Raw genomic sequence first — 24400 nt, 5'->3', positions numbered from 1 at the left:
TGTTTAATATCCAATAGAATAAATTGATCCAGCTCCCTGGCCTACCTTAAGAAGCAGTGGATTTAGTTTCTTGACCTCTGTGTTTCAGCTTTCTAATTTCCAAGTATTTCACCCTATTTTGAAACCATAGGTATATTGAGAATGATTCTTGGATTTTCTGTTACTGTCCTGCTATATTCCTTTGCTTTTCACTCTTAACAGTTTCACATAAGCTAACAATTGCTTGTTAATTTTTTGTATTGTTGGAAGAGCTGGCTGCTCTTCCAAAGCGGTTGTTCCTAACCAAAGTGTAGTGCAAACATCACTGGAGTCAGGAGACCTGATTTCAAATTCTCTTTCTTTTTACTGTAACTGAGGGACCCCGAACACCTTTCCTTAGGCTATCTAAACATTGGTTTCCTTTTCCGTAAATGAAGATAATACCCTGTCTGTCTTTTCTTTTCTTTTCTTTTTTTTTTTTGAGACAGAGTCTCCCTCTGTCACCAGGCTGGAGTGCAGTGATGTAATCTTGGTTCACTGCAATCTCCGCCTCCTGGGTTCCCCTGCCTCAGGCTCCCAAGTAGCTGGGACTACAGGTGCACACCACCATGCCTGGCTATTTTGTATTTTAGTAGAGACAGGGTTTCACTATGTTGGCCAGGATAGTCTTGATCTTCTGACCTTGTGATCCGCCTCAGCCTCCCAGAGTGCTGGGATTACAGGCATGAGCTACTACGCCCGACCCCCAATAACCTATCTATTTTAAAGACCAAAAGAAAAATAGTAGGTTACTTGTTAAACTTTAAAACGTAGTATAAAGACATGCTTTATTTTTGTGAACAGCATTTCCATTTATTTGTTTATTTATTTTTTATTTTTTGGAGATCTTTGTGCCTTTATTAGCAGAGCCACTATTTGAGGGAGATGAAGCGGGAGGATTGGGTGGCCCCGATGCCCGGCCGGCTGTGCTTCACGGGCTTGTAGGTGATGAAGAACTCGCCCAGGTAGTGGCTAAGTATCTCCGGCTTGATCTCCACCTGGTTGAAGGTCTTGCCGTTGTAGACGCCCACCATGCTTCCCACCCTCTGGGGCAGGATGATCTTGTCCCACAGGTGCGTCTTCACCACTTCCGGCTTCTCCATGGGCGGCACCTCCTTCTTGTCATTGCGCAGGCGCTTGAGCAGCGAGTGCTGCTTCCGCCGCAGGCCCGGGTTCGGCTGCGGCAGCTGGTGTGCACTGTACGGATGCATCATCTGCTCGTAGGACATGTCCAGCAGCTGGTCCAGCTTCACGCTGCGATAGGTGAACTTGCGGAAGGTCCGCTTCTTCTGCTTTACCTCTGCCATCTTGCCAGATCCTCAGAAAAGCTCCATTTCTTAATGCTTGGGCACTTTTGATAGTTTCTGAATTTAAAAACTATCCTCCCTCAACTTCTGAGAAGGACAAAAACAAAACCTTTGGAGGCTGAAAAAGAGATTTAATCTGTAACTTACTTTTGTTATTTATTTGTACCGCTGTGATTCTTAGATCTTGTTTGTGAAACTTTCATTCAATGGTGTCCCACAGAAGATTGAAGATCATTGCTTTAAAAAGGTATAGTGTTCCTTAGATTGTTCAAGTCACTTTAAACAAAGACAATCTGGAATTTCAGAAAGTTCCAGTATTAATATGCATTTAACTGTTGAAAATGGATATAGTCCATGGTTCAATTAAAATAAACCTGACTATTTTGAGCCCAGCTATGGATGAGGGACTCCAGAGGGGTAAGGGGAGATAAGTATCCTATAGTGGAGATAAGCTGTGTCTTAGCACCCACATAACCTTTGGTGACAGTGTCTGGTAAAGAAAACTGCATCCTATTACTGGAGGTCTTATTCTTTTTATAAAAACTAGTATCAGGTACTTACAACTCGACTCACTGCAGCCTCTACCCCTAGGTTCAAGCAATTCTCCTGCTTCAGCCTCCCTAGTAGCTGGGATTGCAGGCGCCCACCACTACACCCAGATAATTTTTTTGTATTTTTAGTAGAGATGCATTTTTGCCGTGTTGGTCAGGCTGGTCTCGAACTCTTGACCTCAGGCAACCCACCTATCTTGGCCTCCCAAAGTGCTAGGATTACAGGCATGAGCCACCTTGCCTGGCCTTTTTTTCCTTTTGTAGTTTCTGGTACCGTAGTAGCCATAAAATAAATGTTGAAGTGAATTTATGTTGTCTAACCTGTTTACCCAGCCTGTGGATTGGAATGAATGAAGACAAAGTCCCAGAGAATGAAATTGCAGAGAATAATATCAAGTGATTAAAATATTTGTATAGAATTTGATATAGGAATGAGAAAGTATAGTAAGAGATAAATTTGAAAGGTTGTTTATGACATTTAAAGTCAGACTGGATTTCTGTGTGTAGGGCCTTAGATGCCAAAGTGAATGCAGGTGTTTGGATTTTACTCTGTACAGTGTATACTACCCATGATTCAAGGGCTTGAAAGACTTTTGAAGAATAACTAAAAGGTCTGAACAGTGGGAGTGAAAAGGAGGGCACAAATTCCAACTTCTGGGTTGTAAGGATTTCACAGTTGAAATGGCAAAGCTAAAAGGGAGAAAGTCGCTTACAGCTGAGCTTTCAAGTTGGGAAGATTGTGACACTTAACAGAAATAAGGAAATAGCTTTCTTTGTATGGGGCATGCGTGTATTGGGCCATATGTAAGTCATGCCTAGGTATTTAGTATGTGGTGACAAATGTAAAATTTGAACTTATGACATAGGCTAGATGATACACATTTAGGTAGGCCTGAAGCTGAAATTGACAGGTTAGAAGACAGAACCTTGAGAACTTCTGTATTTTGATGAGAAGGAAAGTTTGCCTTATAAAACTCTAGAAGAGTTAGGAGAAGGCAGTCAACATTGATAATGCAGACAGGTGGAAGATTGAGAAGTCACTGGATTGTTGAGAAGAATTTTGATGTTTCCAGAGAATTGCATTCAAGGGAGAGCTGTTAGAGTATTTGAGAGGGTAGTAGAGAGAAGAAAGATGAAGACCGGTGTACAATTAATAACTTAGGGCAGAATACGATCAATAAACTGCCATGATAAGGCCAAAAGTACTTAAGAGTTGGGTTTTTTTGTTTTTTTGTTTTTTGTTTTTTAGATGGAGTTACGCTTTTACTGCCCAGGCTAGAGCACAATGGTGCAGTCTCAGCTAACTGCAACCTCCGCCTCCCGATTTCAAGTGATTTTCCTGCCTCAACCTCCCAAGTAGCTGAGATTACAGGCATGCTAACCCGCCGGGCTGATTTTTTTTTTTTTTTTTTTTTTTTAAATAGAGACAGGGTTTCACCATGTTGGCCAGGTTGGTCTTGAACTCCTAACCTCAGGTGATCCATCTGCCTCAGGCTCCCAAAGTGTTGAGATTAAAGGTGTTAGCCCCTGCTCCTTGCCTACTTTAAGAGTTAATAGAGAAGACTTGTATTCTGTTGAGGAATTCAGTGGGAGTAGAAAGATTTTCAACGGGACAGGATTTTTGATGGGCCCAGATAAATGCATAGGGTTTCAATCACTGCAGATAGGAAGATGTGGGATGAGTATTGAAGGAGAATTCAAAAGTTCTGCTTTTTATTAACAGACTTTTAGGATCTCAGTGTTGGAATGGCCTACTCTTACCTTTTTGGATGTATGTACTCCTTTTTGTGCAAAATCATTCAGTTAGTCTCTGGAATACCTGTAGTGACTGGCTGCTCGTTAAGTAGCTATATTTGACATTTGAACAACTCGAATTAATGAGTTTTTTTTTTTTTTTTTTTTGAGATGGAGTCTCATTCTGTTGCCCAGGCTGGAGTGGCACACCACCATGCCTGGCTAAGTTTTGTATTTTTAGTAGAGACGGGACTTCACTATGTTGGCCAGGCTGGTCTCTAACTCCTGACCTTGTGATCTGCCCACCTTGGCCTCCCAAAGTGCTGGGATTACAGGCATGAGCCACCACACCCAGCCTGGAATTATATTGAACCCAAATCTACCTTCCTATAATTTCCATTCACTAGATTCAGTTAGAATTTTCAGTTCGTTTTAGATATTACATCTACATTAACATAGCCTGAGATTGATTGTTTTGGAGGCAGCCCCATTGTACTAGTGATTCACTGAACTTTAAATGGTAAACCAAAGAAATTAAATGTTTTTTACCTAAAAACTAAGAATAATAATAAGCTTTTCTTATTTATTTGTACCACTATGGTTCAAAAACGTTTCAGTCAAAGTTCAAGGAGAGTGATAACTTTGGTTTAAGTTACTTTGAAATTGAGGAAATGTAAGTACATTGTAGGATAATGAAGCTCAATGTGACTTTCTTGTCTAATCTGCATGTATGTCTACCAATGGCCAATGCTCCACTTCCCTCTCAATGTGTATTAACAGATTAAGAACATGCCGGGACAAATGACATAGAGCAATTAGAGCTGACGTACAATGTGCTTCAGGAATTAGTCTAAGCAAATGCAGAGAAAACTTTTTTTTTTTTAGGCAGAATCTTGTTCTGCTGGAGTGCAAAGGTGTGATCTCAGCTCACTGCAGCCTTCACTTCCTGGCTTCAAGCTGTTCTCCTGCCTCAGCCTCCCGAGTAGCTAGGACTACAGGTGCGTGCCACCACACCAGCTAATTTTTTTGTATTTTTAGTAGAGACACGGTTTCACCGTGTTGGCCAGGATGGTCTCAATCTCTTGACATCATGGTCCACCTGCCTTGGCCTCCCAAAGTGCTGGGATTACAGGCGTGAGCCACCTTGCTCAGCCCAGAGGAAACATTTTAGGAAACAGGAATGAATAAAAGATTCTAAACCAGTTAGCTGGGCATGGTCTTGGGCGCCTGTAATCCCAGCTACTCGGGAGGCTGAGGCAGGAGAATCATTTGATCTGGGAGGCGGAGATTGCAGTGAGCCAAGGTAGCGCCATTGCACTCCACCCTGGGCAACAGGGCAAGACCGTGTCTCAAAGAAAAAAAAAAGAGAGAGAGATTATGATGAAGATTCCCTTCAATTTTAGGTACAATAGGTAGAGTTGGAGAATACCTCTAAAGTAGTTCAGGCTCTGTAAATAGTGAGGGAAGCTCTGGATAATCTTTTTTTTTTTTCCTTTTTTGACACAGAGTCTCTTGCTCCGTCCAGGCTGAAGTGCAGTGGTGCGGTCTCAGCTCACTGCAACCTCCACCTCCCAGGTTCAAGCAATTCTCCTGCCTCCGCCTCCTGAGTAGCCAGGACTACAGGCTCTTCCCACCATGTCCGGCTAATTTTTTCTATTTTTAGTAGAGACTGGGTTTCACTTTGGTAGCCAGGATGGTCTTGATCTCTTGACCTTGTGATCTGCCTGCCTCAGCTTTCCAAAGTGCTGGAATTACAGGCGTGAGCCACCAATAATGTTTTCAGTTGACAAGTAAAAGACGGATTTGTTCATGAGAGCCTTATCTGTCTGTATAGAGCTAATGTATCAGAGAAAATTTTACATTGTGCGTTCCTGTGTGAGATTCTCCACATTTTCAGTTACCAGTGGAAGAATTGGGGTTTGATACATTATATTTTTCTTTCTCTAAAAAGATTGTTAGGTGAGGCTAACAACCACCTTATTGAAAATTGTGGTTATCTTTGAAGGTGCTGGAATCTAACAACCTTTTGAAGATTTCTTTTTGTGTATAAATATCCTTTAATCTTGGCTTTTTTTTTTTTTTGAGACAGGTTCTCACTCCCATTACCCAGGTTTGAGTGCGGTGATGCCATGTTGGCTCACTGCAGCCTTGACTTCCGGGCTCAGGCAATCCTCCCACTTCAGCCTCCTGAGTAGCTGGAGCTACATGTGCACACCACCACGCCTGGCTAATTTTTTGTATTTTTAGCAGAGATGCGGTTTTACCATGTTGCCCAGGCTGGTCTCGAAGTCCTGAGCTCAAGCGATTTACCCATTTTGGCCTCCCAAAATGTTAGGATTACTGGTGTGAGCCATTGCACCTGGCCTTCTTGGCTATCTTTATAGAACTGTATAGTCTTGTAGCCTTGACCAGGGGATTGCTTCTCAATTTGTAAATTAGGAAATCAAGACCCAGAAAGGTCATGATTTTTCATTGCCATAGATGAATGATTAAAACCTTTTACCTAGGCCTGGCACAGTGGCTCAGGCCTAGCACTTTGGGAGGCCGAGGCAGGCGGATCATGAGGTCATGAGTTCTGAGACCAGCTTGGCCAGCATGGTGAAACCCCATCTCCACTAAAAATACAAAAAATTAGCTGGGCATGGTGGTGCATGCCTGTAGACCCAGCTACTCTGGAGACTGAGGCAGGAGACTTGCTTGAACCCGGGAGGCAGAGGTTACAGTGAGCCGAGATCACGCCATTGCACTTCAGCCTGGGTGACAGAGTGAGACTTCGTCTCAAAGGAAAAAACAAACACCAAAAACTTTTACTCACTCCCAATATTCAGAATTTTGTTTTGTTTTGGTAACTTTTTAAAAGAAATTGTTGGAAACAGATGCTCGATGCTGCAAAGAAAAAATCAGCATTGAGAGAAAGAATCTCTCAGCAACCAATTTTTACTTCCTTTAGGAAGGGTACGCTCGCTAGCCATCTTGCCACAAGAGTACAACAAACAAAGGGAAAGCAGACATATTTATTCCTTACGCATTTGGGGTCGTCCTTACTGATGCATCTGATCTCCATTGGCTGGAGCCAGACCTCATGCTCTAAACTAAAACCCTATTGGCTAACATCTTAAAACTTTTATTATTTTTTTTTTTGTGACCGAGTCTTGCTCTGTTGCCCAGGCTGAAGAGCAATGGCATGATCTTGACTCACTGCAACCTCCACCTCCCAGGTTCAAGCAATTCTCGTGCCTCAGTCTGCCAAGTAGCTGGGACTACAGGTGCCCACCACCACACCCAGCTAACATTTGTATTTTTAGTAGAGACAGGGTTTCACCATATTGGCTAGACTGGGCTTGAACTCCTGACTTTGTGATCTGCTCACCTCAGCCTCCCAAAGTGCTGGGATTACAGGTGTGAGCCACTGCAACTTCTCAGCTTAAAACTGTTCTAAACAGGTAAAAGCAATGGAGAGTTAGGACATACCTGTGAGCACATCCAGCACAAATATCTTGGTTAAAGTACAAAGACATAGAATGTATATTATGTACCTGTTTAAGCATGTCTAACAACTACATAGGATAAGGCTTAACAGAGTTATTAGCACACTTAGGATGTATTCTTTAACAAGAAAGGAAACTTTGAGGAGGAACTTTTACTTCCCACAGAAATGGAAGGTCCCAAATAAAGAAATTGATTACCTGTAAGGTGCTTTGCTATGAAGAATAAAAAGGGCACAATTCATGTAATCACATTTATTCTGAATGTATAATTTGGCTTTTTTCCTTTTTCTCAAATTTCTTATGTACACTGGCTGTAAATGAGTTATAAATGCGAATTTTATATTACTAATTCAATGTTCAGTCTTATTTTCTGCAGCTACCTAAACAACATTGTTTGAGGTTGATCTCTAATAGTCATTTTCTGGTTGATTTCTATCAATTATATTTTGGCTCTCTAAATTCTGAGTCACTTCATATCAGAGATATGGTTAAAGAAGTAACCGATACAATTTGTTGAAACAATGTTCTCTGAGTAAATCTTCATTTTGTTTTACCATTCCTGTAGGAGCCTCCTCTGCACGTTAATAAAAAAGCTCGACTTTCTTTATAACCTGTTAAATATACCTGTTTCTTTAGATTTTACCAGATTAGTGTTTCCTTATTATTTACTACTGAAGTTAATTTTTCAAGTTACTGCCTTCGAATAATCTAAGTATTAATTTATTGAGTATTGATAAATCTTACTGCCCTTCCCTGTCTCTCTGTTCTAAATTGATGATATCTTGGTTATGATACTTCAATGACCATGTAGATAGTGGGCAATTTGAAGCTTTTTCTGAACCTTGTTATAATGAATCTTTAGAGTATTTTGACCTGTGATACTGATACATGTATTATGTACCATTTTATTTTGTTTTGAGAAACAAATATGTGACAAAAATGATAGGTCAGTATCTACTTTGTGAATATGATGGGAAATTTGGAATAAATGACAACAGTGTTCCTGTAGAAAATCTGGAAATCCAGAGAGAAGAAAACAGTAATCCTCAAACCCAGAAATTCCTAATAGTATTTTTGTCACTATCAATTTGAAGAAAACTATTTTGTGCATAATTATTTTATTCAGAGAGTAATGTAGTACTTCCCCATGTGTTAGTATTATTTTACCATCAATTTTTACAATGTTAAAATATACATAAGTTCCATATTTTAGTTATCTTGTTAAATGTTACTAGGTAAGTGTACTGTTCTTACCCACCATCATTATTTAAAATGAAAATGTTAAGTTGCTTAGCTGTGTGTGTGTGTGTGTGTGTGTGTGTGTTTGATATAGGATCTCATTCTGTCACCCAGGCTGGGGTGCAGTATCCGGATGTAAGCTCACTGTACCCTAGACCTCCTGGGCTCAAGCAGTCCTCCCACTTCAGCCTCCCAAGTAGCTGGGACTACAAGCGTGCACCACCACGCCTGGCTAATTTTAGCCGGGGTTTGCCTTGTTGTCCAGGCTGGTTTGTAACTCCTGACCTTAAGTGATCTGTCAACTTCAGCCTCCCAAAGTGCTAGGATTACAGGCATGAGCCAGGCCTAGTGCTTTGTTACTTTAAATGTAGCACGTGTGAGTCCTTTTTGCATTAGGGTAGTTACCCTTATTGGGAGTTTTAAGTTTTGTGGAAAACCAATGACACCTGAAATCTGGATCTGCTTTGTGAATTAACTATTTTTGGAGGCAAGTGAGGCATTATAGAAAATTTTAAACATATTTGTAAATCAAGGTTTTGCTTTTTTTTTTTTCAAGACGGAGTTTCGCTCTTGTCGCCCTGACTGGAGTGCAGTGCCAGTTTCAGCTCACCACAACCTCTGCCTCCCAGGTTCAAGCAATTCTCCTGCCTCAGCCTCCCGAGTAGCTGGGATTACAGGCATGTACTACCACACCCAGCTAATTTTGTATTTTTAGTAGAGACGAGGTTTCTCCATGTCAGGCTGGTCTCGAACTCCCAACCTCAGGTGATCCGCTGCCTCGGTCTCCCAAAGTGCTGGGACTACAGGTGTGAGCAACCGTGCCCAGCCTTTTTTTTAGTACTTTTAAGTGTAATAGGAAAGGATGCTTGATTATAGTTCATCTTTTTAAAACAGGTTATATTTCACATTTTTTTCTCCTTCTAACCTCCAGTTCCTAATGTCATAATTTTGACAGTTCTGGGAACTATATTCTTACAGTAAATGGTAAAAAGTTTTGTTTGGCCAGGTGCAGTAGCTCACACCTGTAATCCCAACACTTCGGGAGGCTGAATGGGAGGATCACTTGAGGCCAGGAGTTCGAGATCAGTCAGGGCAACATAGCAAGACCTCATCTCTGCTCAAAATAAAAATTTTTAAAATATTTAAAAGTTAGTCAGGTGTGGTGATGCATGCTTGTAGTCCCAGCTACTCAGGAGATTGACAGGGGAGGATCGCTTGAGCCCGAGTCTGGCAGTTGAGGCTGCAGTGAGCCATGATTGCACCACTACACTCCAGCCTAGTTACAGAGTAAGACCCTGTCTCATGAAACAAAAGTAATTGTGTTTATTTTGTGCTAGTTGTTCTTGGTGGTTTTAATTTTGAGGCACAATATCATAGCACCTAACCCATTCGGTTAAGTTTCTAGTTTGCTTGTTTATATTTCTTGACAGACTATAAACTCCTTGAGGGCTAGAGACTTATCTTGTTCACCAGAGTATTTCATTTACTATAAACAGTATCTCATGTAGTTAGATGCTTAATTAGTGGAAAGAGAGTAAAATTAATCATTGTTACTATTTTGAAAATGGTGAAATGAATTCCCAGGAGAGAGAATACAAAAACACAAGTCATGGTGCTTTGCCATGAGTGTTATCTCTGAGTCTTAACTTGTCCCCTCTGCCTTGCTTCCTAGGATAAAACCACTGGAATCCAGGAATGTAGTAGATTTTGGTCCCCAGAGGAAAAAGGCAATGTGAATGGAAGGACTTGTATGTAGTCTGAGGCAGCATTGAATTCTGGTGGGGATAAGAACGAACCAAGATGCTAGTTCCCTCTACTGAGGGGTAGGCAAATAAAGAGACAAAGGGAGGTACAAACGTTAGCAGTTACCTTATGGATAGTAGTTAGGAATGTATTGTTTTGCTGTTGTAAATTACTTTTTAATAATGGCATTAATTTTGTTCCCATTTGTATGGCTAAGAAAATTTATTTCAGGCTAGTCTGATGGTAGTGGCTTATTAGAACTTACTAACATTAGTGTCACTAAAATTGGTATACAACTCCCCACTGCTAAATTTGACTGGCTAAAAAGAAAATTTATTTCATGGTGGTTGATGACAAAGATGACTTTTTAATAGTTATTCTTGTGTTTGCTCCCTCAGCATTTGACATTGTGCAGCAAAGAAATGGTTATGGAGAAGCCCAGTCCGCTGCTTGTAGGGCGGGAGTTTGTGAGGCAATATTATACTTTGCTGAATAAAGCTCCAGAATATTTACACAGGTAAACTTTAAACAAATAATTTGGTATTTTTATTTACGTTTTTCTTGCATATGACTACATATATTTTGCATTTCTTGTCTCCTCATTACCCGACAGTATCTTTGTAAACTGTATTCAATATTTTATTCATTTGATGGCAAAAAGCGTTTTTGACTGCAACTCACAGTAACAAAAACACATTATGTCATATTCTAGTACATAACACATTCATACCTATATATGCACACATTTATTCTTATATGTACTCTAGAATTTTATTTTTAGGGTCAGAGTCTTGCTCTGTCACTCAGTCTGGAGTGCAGTGGTATGATCATAGCTCACTGTGGCCTCAAACTCTTGTCCTCAAGCGATCCTTTCAGCTTGCAGCTTGCCTTCCCAAAGCACTGGGATTATAGGCATGAGCCACCAAGCCCAACCTTTATTATTTCATTAAAAAAAAAATCATGGGAGTCAGGTGCTGGAGAACTGTATAAGGTTTACATGAGGCTGGATGTAGTGGCTCACGCCTGTAATCCCAACACTTGGGGAGGCCGAGGCAGGTGGATCTCTTGAGGTTAGGAGTTAAAGACCAGCCTGTCCAACATGGTGAAGCCTCATCTCTACTAAAAGTACAAAAATTAGCCAAGCGTGGTGGCAGGCTTCTGTAGTCCCAGCTACTCAGGAGGCTTGATGCAGGAGAATTGCTTGAACCTGGGAAGTGAAGGCTGCAATGAATAGAGATCACACCTCTACACTCCAGCCTGGATGACAGAGTGAGACTCTGTCTCCAAAAAAAAAAAAAAAATCTTGGGTTTGACCAACTAATGGGTTCCAATATGTGAGGGAGTTTGGGGGAAGATACAGAATTAATACAGCCTTTTGATACCTGAAATTTGGTCTTTTCATGATAAAGGGGTTTTTGTTTTCTTTAGTGACAAAAAAAACACAAAGTTTAAAACAATAGGTCTCTACACCATCATGTTTAAACAATAACAGACTTCTGTTTTAGACTTAACTTATTTAACGAGTGTCTTTCTTAATGAAAATTCAGGTTGTTGTAATTTTTCACTTGTGATAAGCAACACTGTAATGAATATCCTGAAACATGCATTATTTGTGCACCTTGCTAGTTTTTTTCTTACTTTCCTGAAAATTCATGCATCAAAGGTGTGAGTGTTCTTGAAGCTTTTCATGTGTAGATACACAGATATACACACACACACACACACACACACACACAGAGCCAAATTGTTCTGTATGAAAGTTTGCCAGTAGTACATGAGAGAAGATAGTTTAAATTTGAAAATAGGAGTAGTGGTTAAAAGCATGGACTCTCGAGTTAGACTGACTGCGTTTTTATCTTGGCTGCCCCACTTGGTAGGTATATATTACCTTAGCGGGGAGTTCATTTAACCTCTTCTGAACCTCAGCTTGTCCATTTAGATAATAGCACTTCATGAGATTGTTAAGAAAGTTAAGTGAATCAGTATACATAATACACTAAAAACATTGCTTGGCATAAAGGAGGCTCTTACATGTTTTACTATTATAGGGGTTGCATTTTCTTTGTGAAAAAATTAACTTCACACCTTTGAGCTAAATTCAGAAAGATGTTAATTCTAATTGCTTTAGATAATGCCAGAGAAAGACTAATTCACATATACTTAGGAACAGTACAAAAATATTAAAAAGAAATTAGATGCTGGAGTAATTTTTGATTTTAGACTTGGTCTCTGAATTATTTCCATTATTTTAAATCTAAACATTTTAAGCCTTTAGAGTTAGTACTCATTTGGAGATCTGAATATAGTATTAAACTCTGATTCCCAAACAAATCCAGATAGCTGAGTCTTTGTATCTGAAGAAAAAAAACAGGGTCAATCACTATAGCATCTGTATTTTGAATGTACTAAATAGTCAAAACTATCCTATTTTCCACTTAACAAAAAATAGATGTGATAAGAATTAGATGTGAATATCTAATGATTTTCTACTTACTGTGCCAGATAAACTAAGCATTCTCTTTGCATTACTCATTTAATCCTTACAACAACCCTAGGGAGTAATTACTTTTCCTATTTTATTATCAAGGAAACTGGACTTAAAGACCATAAGCAACTTACCTGTCCAAGATTATACAACTAATTAGTGACAGAGCCAGATCCAGAACCTAGTTTATGACACCAGAATTCTACTGCCTCTTAGGCTTCTCTTGACATTTCAGTGTTAATCATTAATTATGATTTTGCAGATTTTATGGCAGGAACTCTTCCTATGTTCATGGTGGAGTAGATGCTAGTGGAAAGCCCCAAGAAGCTGTTTATGGCCAAAATGTAAGTATCAATTTTATGTATAGTTTAGAAATTTTGTGTTAAGATGGAGATTTAAAAAAATAGCCTTCTTGTGTCCATGGATTTTTTTTTTCAGTATGATTGTTAGTTATAACTGAAATTTATGTTTGACAATAATTGTCAAGCATGCTTTGAGTTCTTAAACATCATTTTTGTATGAAACATGGTGTTATATTGAGATAGCTACAAAGGAGAAAATGGTATGTTTTATATCATTGATGTATTCTATACATGAGATAGTGGATACAGTATATTAAGTTTATACAAATCTGAGCTAAACCCTATGCTATAGGAATGCACAGAAATATATGTTTCCTGTGGCCTAACAGGGAAGGAAGACTTTGTGTAGAGGATGTGAGACTATAAGATTTGGTCTTACCAAATAAGAAGAAATTATAAGTAGACAAAAAATAGCATCAGCAAATACACAGTGAAATTATGTGTAAATTCAAGGAGCAGTCAACATAATTTGTGAGAATGACTACTTACTACAGAAAAGTGGAAGAAAGCTACATAAAGCCCAGATTACTGTGCAATATCAGAGAGCTGTTGTGATTTCTTGTTTAGGAGGATCAGTCTGGCAGTGATGCATAGCATGGTCAACGGATTCAGTTCAGGCAGGAAGATTAAGTAGTTAATATTGTAGAGTTGTAAGGAAATCGCTGAGAGTAGGTAATAGTATTGTGTAGGTAATGCAGTATCACAAGAGTTTATATTTTTCCCTCCTTCCTTAATAAAGGATATACACCACAAAGTATTATCTCTGAACTTCAGTGAATGTCATACTAAAATTCGTCATGTGGATGCTCATGCAACCTTGAGTGATGGAGTAGTTGTCCAGGTCATGGGTTTGCTATCTAACAGTGGACAACCAGAAAGGAAGTTTATGCAAACCTTTGTTCTGGCTCCTGAAGTAAGTTTCTCATTTCACTTAGTTTTTATTTATATGATTGAATTTGGCTGTTGCTAGTTGGTTGGAAGTGTCCAATGGTTTCTTCTAATAAGTTTAGATTTGCATATTGCTATTTTTGAAAAATTTGTGTTTGACCTGTTTGTTTGACAGTGCACGCTTGTGTGTGTGTATGCATATGCTTTGACTATTTGGAATTAAAAGTCAGATACTGATATAAGTGTGCAAAGGGATGATTAAGATTACATTAATATAGAAAAAATTAGCTGGGTGTAGTGGCAATCACCTGTAATCCCAGCTATAGTGTTGGGCGCCTGTAGTCCCAGCTACTTGGAAGGCTAAGGAAGGAGAATGGCTTGAACCCGGGAGGCAGAGTTTGCAGTGAGCCGAGATGGCACCACTGCACTCCAGCCCGAGCAACAGAGGAGACTCTGTCTCAAAAAAAAAAAAAGATTACATTAATAATACAGAAAGTACAGGTATATTTGAAAGATTACATTTGAAAACAAAATAGAAAAATTCTGTTAGTTTCTTTTTTATTAAATAGCTGTTTCTTGGGTTCTGCTAGGTTGGTGCAAAAGTAATTGTGGGTTTTGCTATTACATTTTTTGAGTGACATTTTTACTTTATGTAAACATCATAGCATGTTCAGCATTGGATAATTATACTGAGTCCAGATTATTTCTCTAGTATTAAAATGAGAAATTGTGTATGCCATGTAATTTGATCTTTTATGTAATACCAGATTTCTGGGTATTTATGGAATAAATGTTGTCTCCTGTAGGGATCTGTTCCAAATAAATTCTATGTTCACAATGATATGTTTCGTTATGAAGATGAAGTCTTTGGTGATTCTGAGCCTGAACTTGATGAAGGTGAGGTTACTTTGAAGATAACGAAGATAGAAGGGTTCTGTTGGTACTCTTTATGGACTAATTTCTCTAAGTATGAAGCTTAGGAAATTTGCTTCTTTATTGTAACGAGTCAGACATCCTTTTGTTGTTTTTTTGTTGTTGTTGTCTTTTTGTTGTCGTTGCTGTTATAAAGAGATGTCCATTATTTGAAGTTACACAAAATTTGGATATCAAGAAAAAAGGTTCCCTTCAGTCTCATCCCCTGTAGATAACCAAGTTTGGTGCCTATTGGAGAAGGTGTTTGGATTCTATACTTGGCAACATGTATTTTTATAAATATGGAATTACACTGACTCAAAGCTCTTTTTTTTTTTTAATGTACTATGTCTTTATTGGCCATCCATGCTGTGGCTATGCCATAATTATTTAATTGATTTTCCATTGACATGCAGTGGTTAGTTTGTCACTGTTGCTCTATTAAATAGATGTGACAAAGGAAACTAAATTGTGCCTTTAATGTAACTTATGTCCTACCTTTTTCTTACTAAAAGATTTGTTTTGTTTTCTAATAGAGTACAATAAATATTAAACTTCATCCTTGCTTTTCAGCTTTTGAGAGAACAGGGGATATTGCAATTGAATGCCTTTGTGGGAAAAAAAATGTTTTTTTGGCTGAGCGCCTTGGCTCATGCCTGTAATCCTGGTGTTGTGGGAGGCCAAGATGGGCAGATCACTTGAGGCCAGGAGTTTGAGACCAGCCTGGCCAACACAGTGAAACTCCGTCTCTATTTAAAAAAAAATTTTTTTTTAATTAGCTGGGCATGGTGGTACATACCTGTAACCCCAGCTATTCAGGAGGCTGAGGCAGGAGAATCATTTGAACCTGGAAGGTGGAGGTTGCAGTGAGCTGAGATCATACCACTGCACTCCAGCCTGGGCAACAGAGTCAGATGCCCATCTCAAAAAAAAAAAGAAAGAAAATTGTCTAATTTTCTTTTGTGCTATCATACCACTTCCTTAAACATGTTAAAAATATGTGCATTAGAAATTGTGAAGCCTCTTTAAGAAAGATGTGCTGTATTATGTATTGCCAGAATCAGAAGATGAAGTAGAAGAGGAACAAGAAGAAAGACAACCATCTCCTGAACCTGTGCAAGAAAATGCAAACAGTGGTTACTACGAAGCTCACCCTGTGACGTAAGAATAGTATTTGCAAGATTACATTTGGTATGAACTATGTCAGCAAGGTGGTTTTTGTTCCTAGAATTATTGTTGGAACTAAATTTTTGATAAAACCACCTATTAGGTCAGTATTTGAGTACCTATTGTATATTTGCAAGAAATTTGGAAAGAACTGTTTTATTTAATTCAAAAATTGAGTATGGCTTGCACCAAAATAATGGTTCCTTACTGAAAATGTAGTGTTTAAGACAACACAGAGTAAGCATTTTATTTTTATAAAATAAGGTTTGTAGTTAGCACTAAAGTAAACATTCTTAGTAATTCAGTTTTTAAATGGTGGGGTTAAAGAACTGCTACTTGAGAGTATTATTGCTTTCTGCCTTATAGTTCTTTTTGGAATTTTGCTTTGAATACTTTGTAGATCTTGGATAGGTTATTGGCATATGACTAGTTACACCCACTGGATTAAAGAGAAATTGAATTTTGTCTTACTTGAACTCCTACTAAAAAGTGAACTAAATATTTTATTGTAGTAATGGCATAGAGGAGCCTTTGGAAGAATCCTCTCATGAACCTGAACCTGAGCCAGAATCTGAAACAAAGACTGAAGAGCTGAAACCACAAGTGGAGGAGAAGAACTTAGAAGAATTAGAGGAGAAGTCTGCTACTCCTCCTCCGGCAGAACCTGTTTCTCTGCCACAAGAACCACCAAAGGTTAGATCAAAGTAACTCTTTAGACTTACAACATCACATGTTCAAATCTGGTGCCATTAATGAAATATGGCCTTTGTTCTATTAATGTTAAATTGTTGAGTAAATTATATATATGAAATAAGCTGTGGGGTTTTTTTGTTATCCTTAGAAAATTGTATTGTTTCCTTGCCCCGCAATATACTCCTCTAAGAGTGAAATTTATAACTTAAGATGAATCCTTGTCTGTATGCAGTGTTTAGTAACTTATATGAAATTATTTGGATCCATGTATAAGGCTGTCAGTTGTTCTTTCATTCTGTATTAAATTCTCTGAGCACAGATGCACCAGGAGTCATGCAGTTTCCCAACTTAAACAAGTTGGTCTGTAATTAAAAGAAGAGATACCTGTTGTTTGTGGTTTAAATGGGATCAGTTTCCTTTCTACACCAATTAAACTATCTTGGAAAGATGAGTGACACCCTTAGTGTATCATGTAAGCCTACCTAAAACTTCTTTTATCTTTCTTCAAAGTTGAAGGTTAAAGTATATTTGGGTAGTGATAGGAGATTCTTTGTTCAATTTGTGAATGTCAGAGTTTCCAGCTAATACTGTCTTCTTTCCTATCCTTCCCTCTCCCTTTAACACCATCACACACCCTGTCTTACCCCCAAAGGAGAAATAAATTGGTTCTATTAGGTTCAGATTTTTCTAGCATGTTGGTGGTTTTGTTTGCCACTTGCTCATCTACTTAGAGTACGTAGGAACTTGCTTGTGGTTTTATTTAGTAGTCAGACAAAATAGTTATAAATAAGCTTGCATAATGAGATTTTGAAAGCTGGCACATAGACTGGCATGTGTGTGTGTGCCTTTCTTTTAGGAGTCTTCCAATATAGAGCAATAGTTTAGAAATGAAAAGAAAATATATATTTGGAAGTTTCCCTGTAGGAATGTTGGTGGTTTTCCATGATTAGTAGTCTAGGTTTGTTGCATTTCCTGCAGGCTTTCTCCTGGGCTTCAGTGACCAGTAAAAACCTGCCTCCTAGTGGTACTGTTTCTTCCTCTGGAATTCCACCCCATGTTAAAGCACCAGTCTCACAGGTAACCAATCTGTGAACACATTGGATTGTATCCTTGTTACATTGCCAATTGCTTATTTTTTAAATACTTTTTAAAATGAGTCAATCAGAAATTATGGATTAAATATACAAAAAACTTGTATTAAATGTCAGTGCACCCACTTTAAATGTCAAATCTCCATTCATCATCTACATAGGTGGTATTTGGGGTTTGGGTGTGTGAAATACAGATTAAGTTGGTTTTTACCAATATGCAGTATTGTCATTTAAAAGGCTTCTTAAAATAACAGAATGTTCCTTTTTAAAAAGCTTCAAATTCTATTCAGCAAAAATATTTTAGGTAAGAAATTCGGAGAAGCACAAAGTAGTGTGGCATAATAAAGAATCATTTTTAAAAAGAAAACAAAACTTTTTAACATACGCTGCCTGAGCTCTCGGTGTGTACATGGTTCATACCACTTAATTGAAGCCTGTACCAACTTATGACTGTAGTGTTCACCTTAACTGATCATTCTAGTATTCTGCTTTTTGTCTGTTTGTCATCTTACCATTTCAGAGCTTTCAAAAATGTGAAAATAAGACACTGCCTACCTAAGAAGTTTGTTAGATTTAGTTTAGAATGAACTAAATTCTCATTAAGTTTATCAGCATATAAAGGGTTTCCAATTTTTTTTCCCTATATTTTGCATTAAACTTCATTCCACTAGAAAATTTATGCTTAAAATGTTAATGTATAAGTGTCTTTTATAGGTTCTAAACAGTGAAATTTTGAGGTTTTAAAGGTAGTAACTTTTATAGTTTTTCTGGTGTTAGGACACGTGATCAGCTACATAAAAGTAGAATACGCCCATGATACTTTCTTTGTTTTTATTTGGATATTCAGGAAATATGTGATTACCCTTATGTAAGATGGCCACCCAGAGTTCCATCTTAACAAAGGAAATCCCCAGTATTGTGTGTGCCTTTCAACCCATCTGGACACCCAGTAAATGACTTTTGCCCCTTCTTTTGAAATCTTCATTTCCTATCAGATTTGGATTTGGAACCTTTGGATTATTTCATTTCAGAGAGTTTAAACAGTTAAAAGTTAAAATAGCTAGTGTTTATGCCTTTGATATGTGCCAAGCATTGTGCGAAGCACTTTTTATTCTCAGTGAATCCTCACAACCACCCTGTTAGGGTGAGTACTGTTAATTCTGTTTTAGAGATAGAAAAATTGAGGCCTAGAGTAACTCACAGTTGTGTACATAGTAGGGGTGGGCTTTGAAGTCATGCAGTTGGACATGAGTCCATATGTGACTCATGTAAATGTTTATTTTTTTGAGACAGAGTCTTGCTCTATAGCCCAGGCTGGAGTGTGGTGGCAGTGGCACTATCTTGGTTCACTGCAACCTCCGCCTCCCCAGCTCAGTCTCCTGTCTCAGCCTCCCAAATAGCTGGGATTATAGGTGCCCGCCACCACGCCTGGCTAATTTTTGTATTTTTAGTAGAGACGGGGTTTTGCCATGTTGGCTAGGCTGGTCTCGAACTCCTGCCCTCAAGTGATCCACCCTCCTTGGCCTCCCAAAATGCTGGGATTACAGGCGTGAGCCACCATGCTCCACCTCATGTAAACCTTATGCAGCTCTTCAGCACGTTGCTGGAGAGTCATGTATTTATCTTAGCTGTATTTACATCAAAGAGGATTACATCAAAGACGTGCCTCTTGCCCAGAAAAATACCTTCATATATATCTTAAGTAGTTTTCCTTCCTTAAGTTTGAGTATTTTTGAAGTTAGTTTTCAAGTTGTAGGAAATGAAGTTGTATTTCCTATGCCACCCTGTTAACAAAACAAAAATTTTAAATGTTTAGAATTTAAACTTTAAAAGAACATTCTAATCTCTTTAGGCTTTACATAAAATGGATTGATGATATTTCTACTTGATTTAATAATCCTTCAGTTTTACTTTTTGTGTAGTATTCATTTTCTTGTACTTTGAACATAGGTTATGGAAATTAATTCCAGGATATTGGTAGGCATTAACTTAGAAGTAGGTAAGTTAATTTCTTGAAAAAAGATTTTGTCTGGAAATTGACTAGTTCACCTTAAATAGCTTATGTTTAATTGAAGGGCTTATTATTTGTGGTTATACCTGCTTTTATTGACTTGATTTGATGGTTCTGTACTTATTTCATATTCTGTTTGACCTTCATTTGTGAGTTTGTCATTTGATCATACTTTCTGGTTGCATGGAATTAATTTTAAAGCCCTCATAGTACTGTGTGGCATATTGGCCATTTTATCTGTTCAGAAAAACTAGTTTTAATCATGAAATTGGAGACCTGAAGAATTATAAGTATGCAGCTGGCTTAGTTAACATATGTCAATCAGTTACTGAAGGGGACATTGTTAGCTTTTTGTTGTTGTATTTTTCTTGAACTGGCATCATCAGATATCTAAAGTCAGATTCCTAAATCAGTGGCATGAATTATTTGTAAGATGTTGGAAATTATTAATATTTAACTTTATCTGGTTTTAATTTTCATCCTTAAAAGAAAAAGGAAGAACTTTATTCTGCTACTTGTAGTTGTGTTTTGATCATCTGTTTTGAAAAGAATTTAAATCAGTCAAGATCAGGGCCTCAAGTTCTCTGATAACATTTGGATTGGATGAGTTAAGGTTTTTCTTAAATTTTGTAATAAAGGTACATTTGCTATTTTTATTAATTGCCAGTAATACACTAGCTTCATTAAAATTTAACAGAGTACATCTATTCTCTAATTCTGTTTTACAGTCATAATGAGGTATGCTTTAAACCCCCTTAGCTGAAGTTTCTAAATAATTGCCTTTTTCAGCATCACATTTTGCATCAAATTATTATGGAGAATTAAACTCCAAATATAGATAGCAGTGGCCTCAGAGCTGTCACTTAAGTATCCTTGTCAGACATAGCACATTATCCTGCATGTTTTGGATCAGAGAACTAAAAATGTAATTTAATTTAAATAAACCAGTAGTTACTGAACATCTATGTCTAATAGCACTGTGCTTGGTTCTTTGGGTGATGTAAAAATAAGATATGGGCCTTGGGCACAGCATGCCTGTAGTCTCAGCTACTTGGGAGGCTGAGGCAGGAGGATCACTTGAGCCCAGGAATTTGAGGTTACAGTGAGCTAAGATTGTGCCACTGCACTCTAGCCTGGGCAGTAGAGTAAGACCATATCTCTCTGAAAAAAATAAAAGATATGGACCTTATAGGAGTAAATACATATAAATAATTTTTAAAAAACTGGAGAGAGTTAAAATAACTCATTTTATAACTGGTAGAATTGTAGAACATGGTAAACAACTTCATCTTGAGGGAAATGGGACATTGACATAGAGGAAAACAGAATTTGGGAAGAGGCAGGCAAACTCTGTTAAACTGTTAGCAAAGGAGTTAATATCCCTTTTTTGCTAACAGTGGCTGAAATCATTTACATTAAATTCTCATTTTTGAAAGAAGCATTTTTGTATCAAAATTTGTCCTTTTAAATTACACTATCTGTTGTATAATTAAAGAATTTGAGCCACTGCGTGGACCGAGGTCCTCAGAGATGACCGTCTTTAAATACGGAACTGAAATTACTAGCTTTCTGATTTGAGGACATGTTCTCCATATCCTGTTGGGTATTTTCAGCATCCTTTGTAGGTTCATCTATTTTGTGTCTCCTTGGACCATAAATATTTGGGTAGTAGAAGGTCTGAAGAAGTTGGGAATACTGATAAAGCTGTTGTCTTGAGGAAAAGGTAATAGCAGATGCCAATGTAATTTTGTTTTAAAAATAATTATATGTTTAATTCAGCAGTTGGCAGAAACTTTCGGTAGGCATCTTAAGCTGTTCTATTACTCCTAACCTCCTAGTTAGGGAAAATCACTGGGGCCAATACTTCAAATGTGTATTTTTCTCATAAGGAAGAACAGTAGGGAGCTAAAGGAGTTTGACTATTTGAGATGCTACATACGAGTTTCTATAAGTTTCTGTCATCTTTTTAGCATGCATTTTAACTTAAAGGTAGCAATTTTAGGTGTTAGAGCAAGCTAATTTTTATACTTTGAACTACAAAAATACTGATTTTAAGATTATGGGCATAGATTTAGGCAGTACTACTGAGCACTATTACATTTGAAGGACAGCAAACTAGATTTTCAGAAATTACGTGTTATGTATTTTTGTCTTAAGATAAAGATGGCTTTTAATTTTGTTTATTTACATGGAGTGGTTCATCTTGCATTTTTGTGATTTTTTTTTTTTTGGTAGCAATACTTTTTATGCTATTTCAGTATTGATGTAACTTTAATGAAAAAATATAACTGTAAAAAGCATCTTATTGTGAGTTATACAGCCTTGAGTGGGAAAACAAAAGCTACCTACAGTCCTAGATTGGTACAGAATATCTTGATAAAAATTTATTTTTCATATACATAGGACACTATGTTAAAAACATTCTAAACTTAAAACTATCATTGTGTCTACTAGAGACTTGTTGTTAGTTGCTTTAGTTGATTGTTCTCCTGTGGAGTGTTTTTTATAATGTGTTTTTTCCTTTATATTTTAGCCAAGAGTTGAAGCTAAACCAGAAGTTCAATCTCAGCCACCTCGTGTGCGTGAACAGCGACCTAGAGAACGACCTGGTTTCCCTCCTAGAGGACCAAGACCAGGTGAGTCACCTCCGCCTTTAGCATTTAACATTTGTAAGGTTGAAAAAGACTAAACTTAAAAAAACCCAAAAACTATTACGTGTTCTATACACAGAGCTGTATAGTATCAAATTGCTTGAAGATGTGATGTGAGCAACCCGCTAAAATAGTATCTGGGGTGAATAACCAGTTTTTAGGGAGGATTGGTTGACATGCCATGGAGACATATTTTGAAGGAGTAAAAGACTTAACAAGATTTATTTGGTTATTGTCACTGGTTTTAAGAATTGAAAACCAAGCTGCCAATAACCTACTTTCTTAGCACTGTCTCTTCACAGATAAACAGTAAACACACCTAGATTCTTCTTATTTTGATTTTTAAGTAAGTTGCCATGATTTTTGACTTGTTTACATTGTTAGCTATACATGTAATATTTTTATTTGAACTGTGTAAGAATTTTTAGATTGCTTTCGAAAGAAGATGGGGAGAGATGGAGATAGTGACTATCACATTTACAATGTTTTTTGTTTTTTAAAGTAAACTAGTTGTAAATTTGTCACTGATTAAACTTAGGATCTTGAGTGAGACCTTAAATTCTGAGCTTTTATGTCAAACATTACACAGATTATTCTTGTATTTGCCTCACTGTGTTCTGTGTTATTGAGAGAATCAAGTAAGATTTTATTTATATCTATATACATACACACTAAAATGTATAGACTACATAAATGTGATAATTGCTGTTAAAATTTATTGATTTTGCTATAATGTCATACAGCCAAATAATTTTGAATTTCAAAAGACTAAGCAAATATTTAGCAGTCTGTACCTCATTATGTGAAGTCTGCTTGGTTCCTGGGTGATGGCAGCAGTTTGGTTAAGGTGGAATACCTGTACTACTAATACTTGATTTTTGTATAATCAGTCCAGTAGATCTAGAGGAAGCTATTTTAGCAACCTAGTCATTGTCCTCACTTTACATTTTAGTGTCATGCTGTTTTCTAACCTACTAATAATAGGTACTTTTGCCTCTTTTTCAAGAAGCTCACCTAGTCTTAGTAAGCTAAAACAGGAATATCGATAGTAAGTGAGTTTTACATTCATTCCTTTGAAGTAGTGTTTATGATATTGTAAACTTTAATATCTGCTCTATTTCTGTTTTCAGGCAGAGGAGATATGGAACAGAATGACTCTGACAACCGTAGAATAATTCGCTATCCAGATAGTCATCAACTTTTTGTTGGTAACTTGCCACATGATATTGATGAAAATGAACTGAAAGAATTCTTCATGAGTAAGTGATTTATTTTGCTGTAAAAGTTTTTAAATCATTTTAAATTAAGCAAGAAGCATATAGAGCTTTTTTAATAACTACTTTTTTTAAATGTTTCTCTCTTTATACTGTGTCCAGCTACCAGTCTCACCTCAGTTGAGAGGAAGGGAGTAGATGACTATCAGATGTTTCTCCGTGACTGCTTAGTGTTGACTTGGTCTAGTTCAACAGAGTTTAGAAGAAACAGCTGGATAAATCAGTCATAAATTCAGAGATACAGGATTCATTTGGCAAATGGGTCAATATATTAGGAGAAACTACATTGTCTTTCCAAATTATGCAATTAACTTTACTTTTGAAAGGACTAACAAAGATGCAGAAAGGTAACAAGGATGCAGAAATGCAGTCAGGCTACTTGGTATCTTAGGTGATTGCCTGCTTGAATAAATGTACCTTAGCTATCACTGTGTGTAGAAGCTTGCGAGTTTTCTTTTAAAATGGATCAAGGAGATTAAGATTATTCATCCTGAACAATTACAACCATCAAAAGTATTCTGTTAAAAATATTTAACTCTTGATGTAATAGATATTTTCACAGGTTTTGGAAACGTTGTGGAACTTGTTAAAAATATTTAACCCTTGGTGTAATATATATTTTCACAGGTTTTGGAAACGTTGTGGAACTTCGCATCAATACCAAGGGTGTTGGAGGAAAGCTTCCAAATTTTGGTTTTGTGGTTTTTGATGACTCTGAACCAGTTCAGAGAATCTTAATTGCAAAAGTAAGTGATTTAAAGGGCATAATTCAAGACTATTATTTCT

At 37.4% G+C, this 24400-nt stretch overlaps 2 protein-coding genes across 8 annotated transcripts in view; one reads left to right on the top strand and one right to left on the bottom strand.

Moving 5' to 3' along the window:
• G3BP2 (G3BP stress granule assembly factor 2) overlaps nucleotides 1–24400 on the top strand; it is an 83931-nt gene that overhangs the window by 56022 nt on the left and 3509 nt on the right. For 3 of the 7 annotated variants that reach the window (XM_064367981.1, XM_064367970.1, XM_064367992.1), the window contains exons 2-11: nucleotides 10479–10597; nucleotides 12828–12909; nucleotides 13667–13840; nucleotides 14622–14712; nucleotides 15786–15888; nucleotides 16407–16587; nucleotides 17566–17664; nucleotides 22223–22325; nucleotides 23471–23599; nucleotides 24242–24360. In XM_064367981.1, coding sequence (XP_064224051.1) covers nucleotides 10503–10597; nucleotides 12828–12909; nucleotides 13667–13840; nucleotides 14622–14712; nucleotides 15786–15888; nucleotides 16407–16587; nucleotides 17566–17664; nucleotides 22223–22325; nucleotides 23471–23599; nucleotides 24242–24360 — 1176 coding nt within the window. In that variant the 5' untranslated portion in view covers nucleotides 10479–10502. Of the gene's footprint in view, nucleotides 1–4517; nucleotides 4609–10478; nucleotides 10598–12827; nucleotides 12910–13666; nucleotides 13841–14621; nucleotides 14713–15785; nucleotides 15889–16406; nucleotides 16588–17565; nucleotides 17665–22222; nucleotides 22326–23470; nucleotides 23600–24241; nucleotides 24361–24400 lie in introns of those variants that run through there. The other 4 variants (XM_064367999.1, XM_064367997.1, XM_064368004.1 and 1 more) reach the window with 2 other exon arrangements.
• On the bottom strand, nucleotides 891–1325 carry LOC105713301 (small ribosomal subunit protein uS19-like). The gene has a single exon (XM_064364474.1). It carries the CDS (start codon nucleotides 1323–1325, stop codon nucleotides 891–893), a length of 435 nt encoding a protein of 144 aa, XP_064220544.1.

The sequence above is a fragment of the Aotus nancymaae genome, unplaced genomic scaffold, assembly GCF_030222135.1.
Source record: "Aotus nancymaae isolate 86718 unplaced genomic scaffold, 86718_ANA_hifiasm-v0.15.2.pri h1tg000006l, whole genome shotgun sequence".
Classification (NCBI taxonomy): domain Eukaryota; kingdom Metazoa; phylum Chordata; class Mammalia; order Primates; family Aotidae; genus Aotus; species Aotus nancymaae.
Note: the sequence above shows the minus strand (reverse complement) of the source record. Positions and strands in the feature narration are given on the sequence as shown.

What these genes read in the sequence shown, in the direction of transcription:
- LOC105713301 (XM_064364474.1), bottom strand. Translation starts at nt 1,325, where the DNA reads ATGGCAGAGGTAAAGCAGAAGAAGCGGACCTTCCGCAAGTTCACCTAT.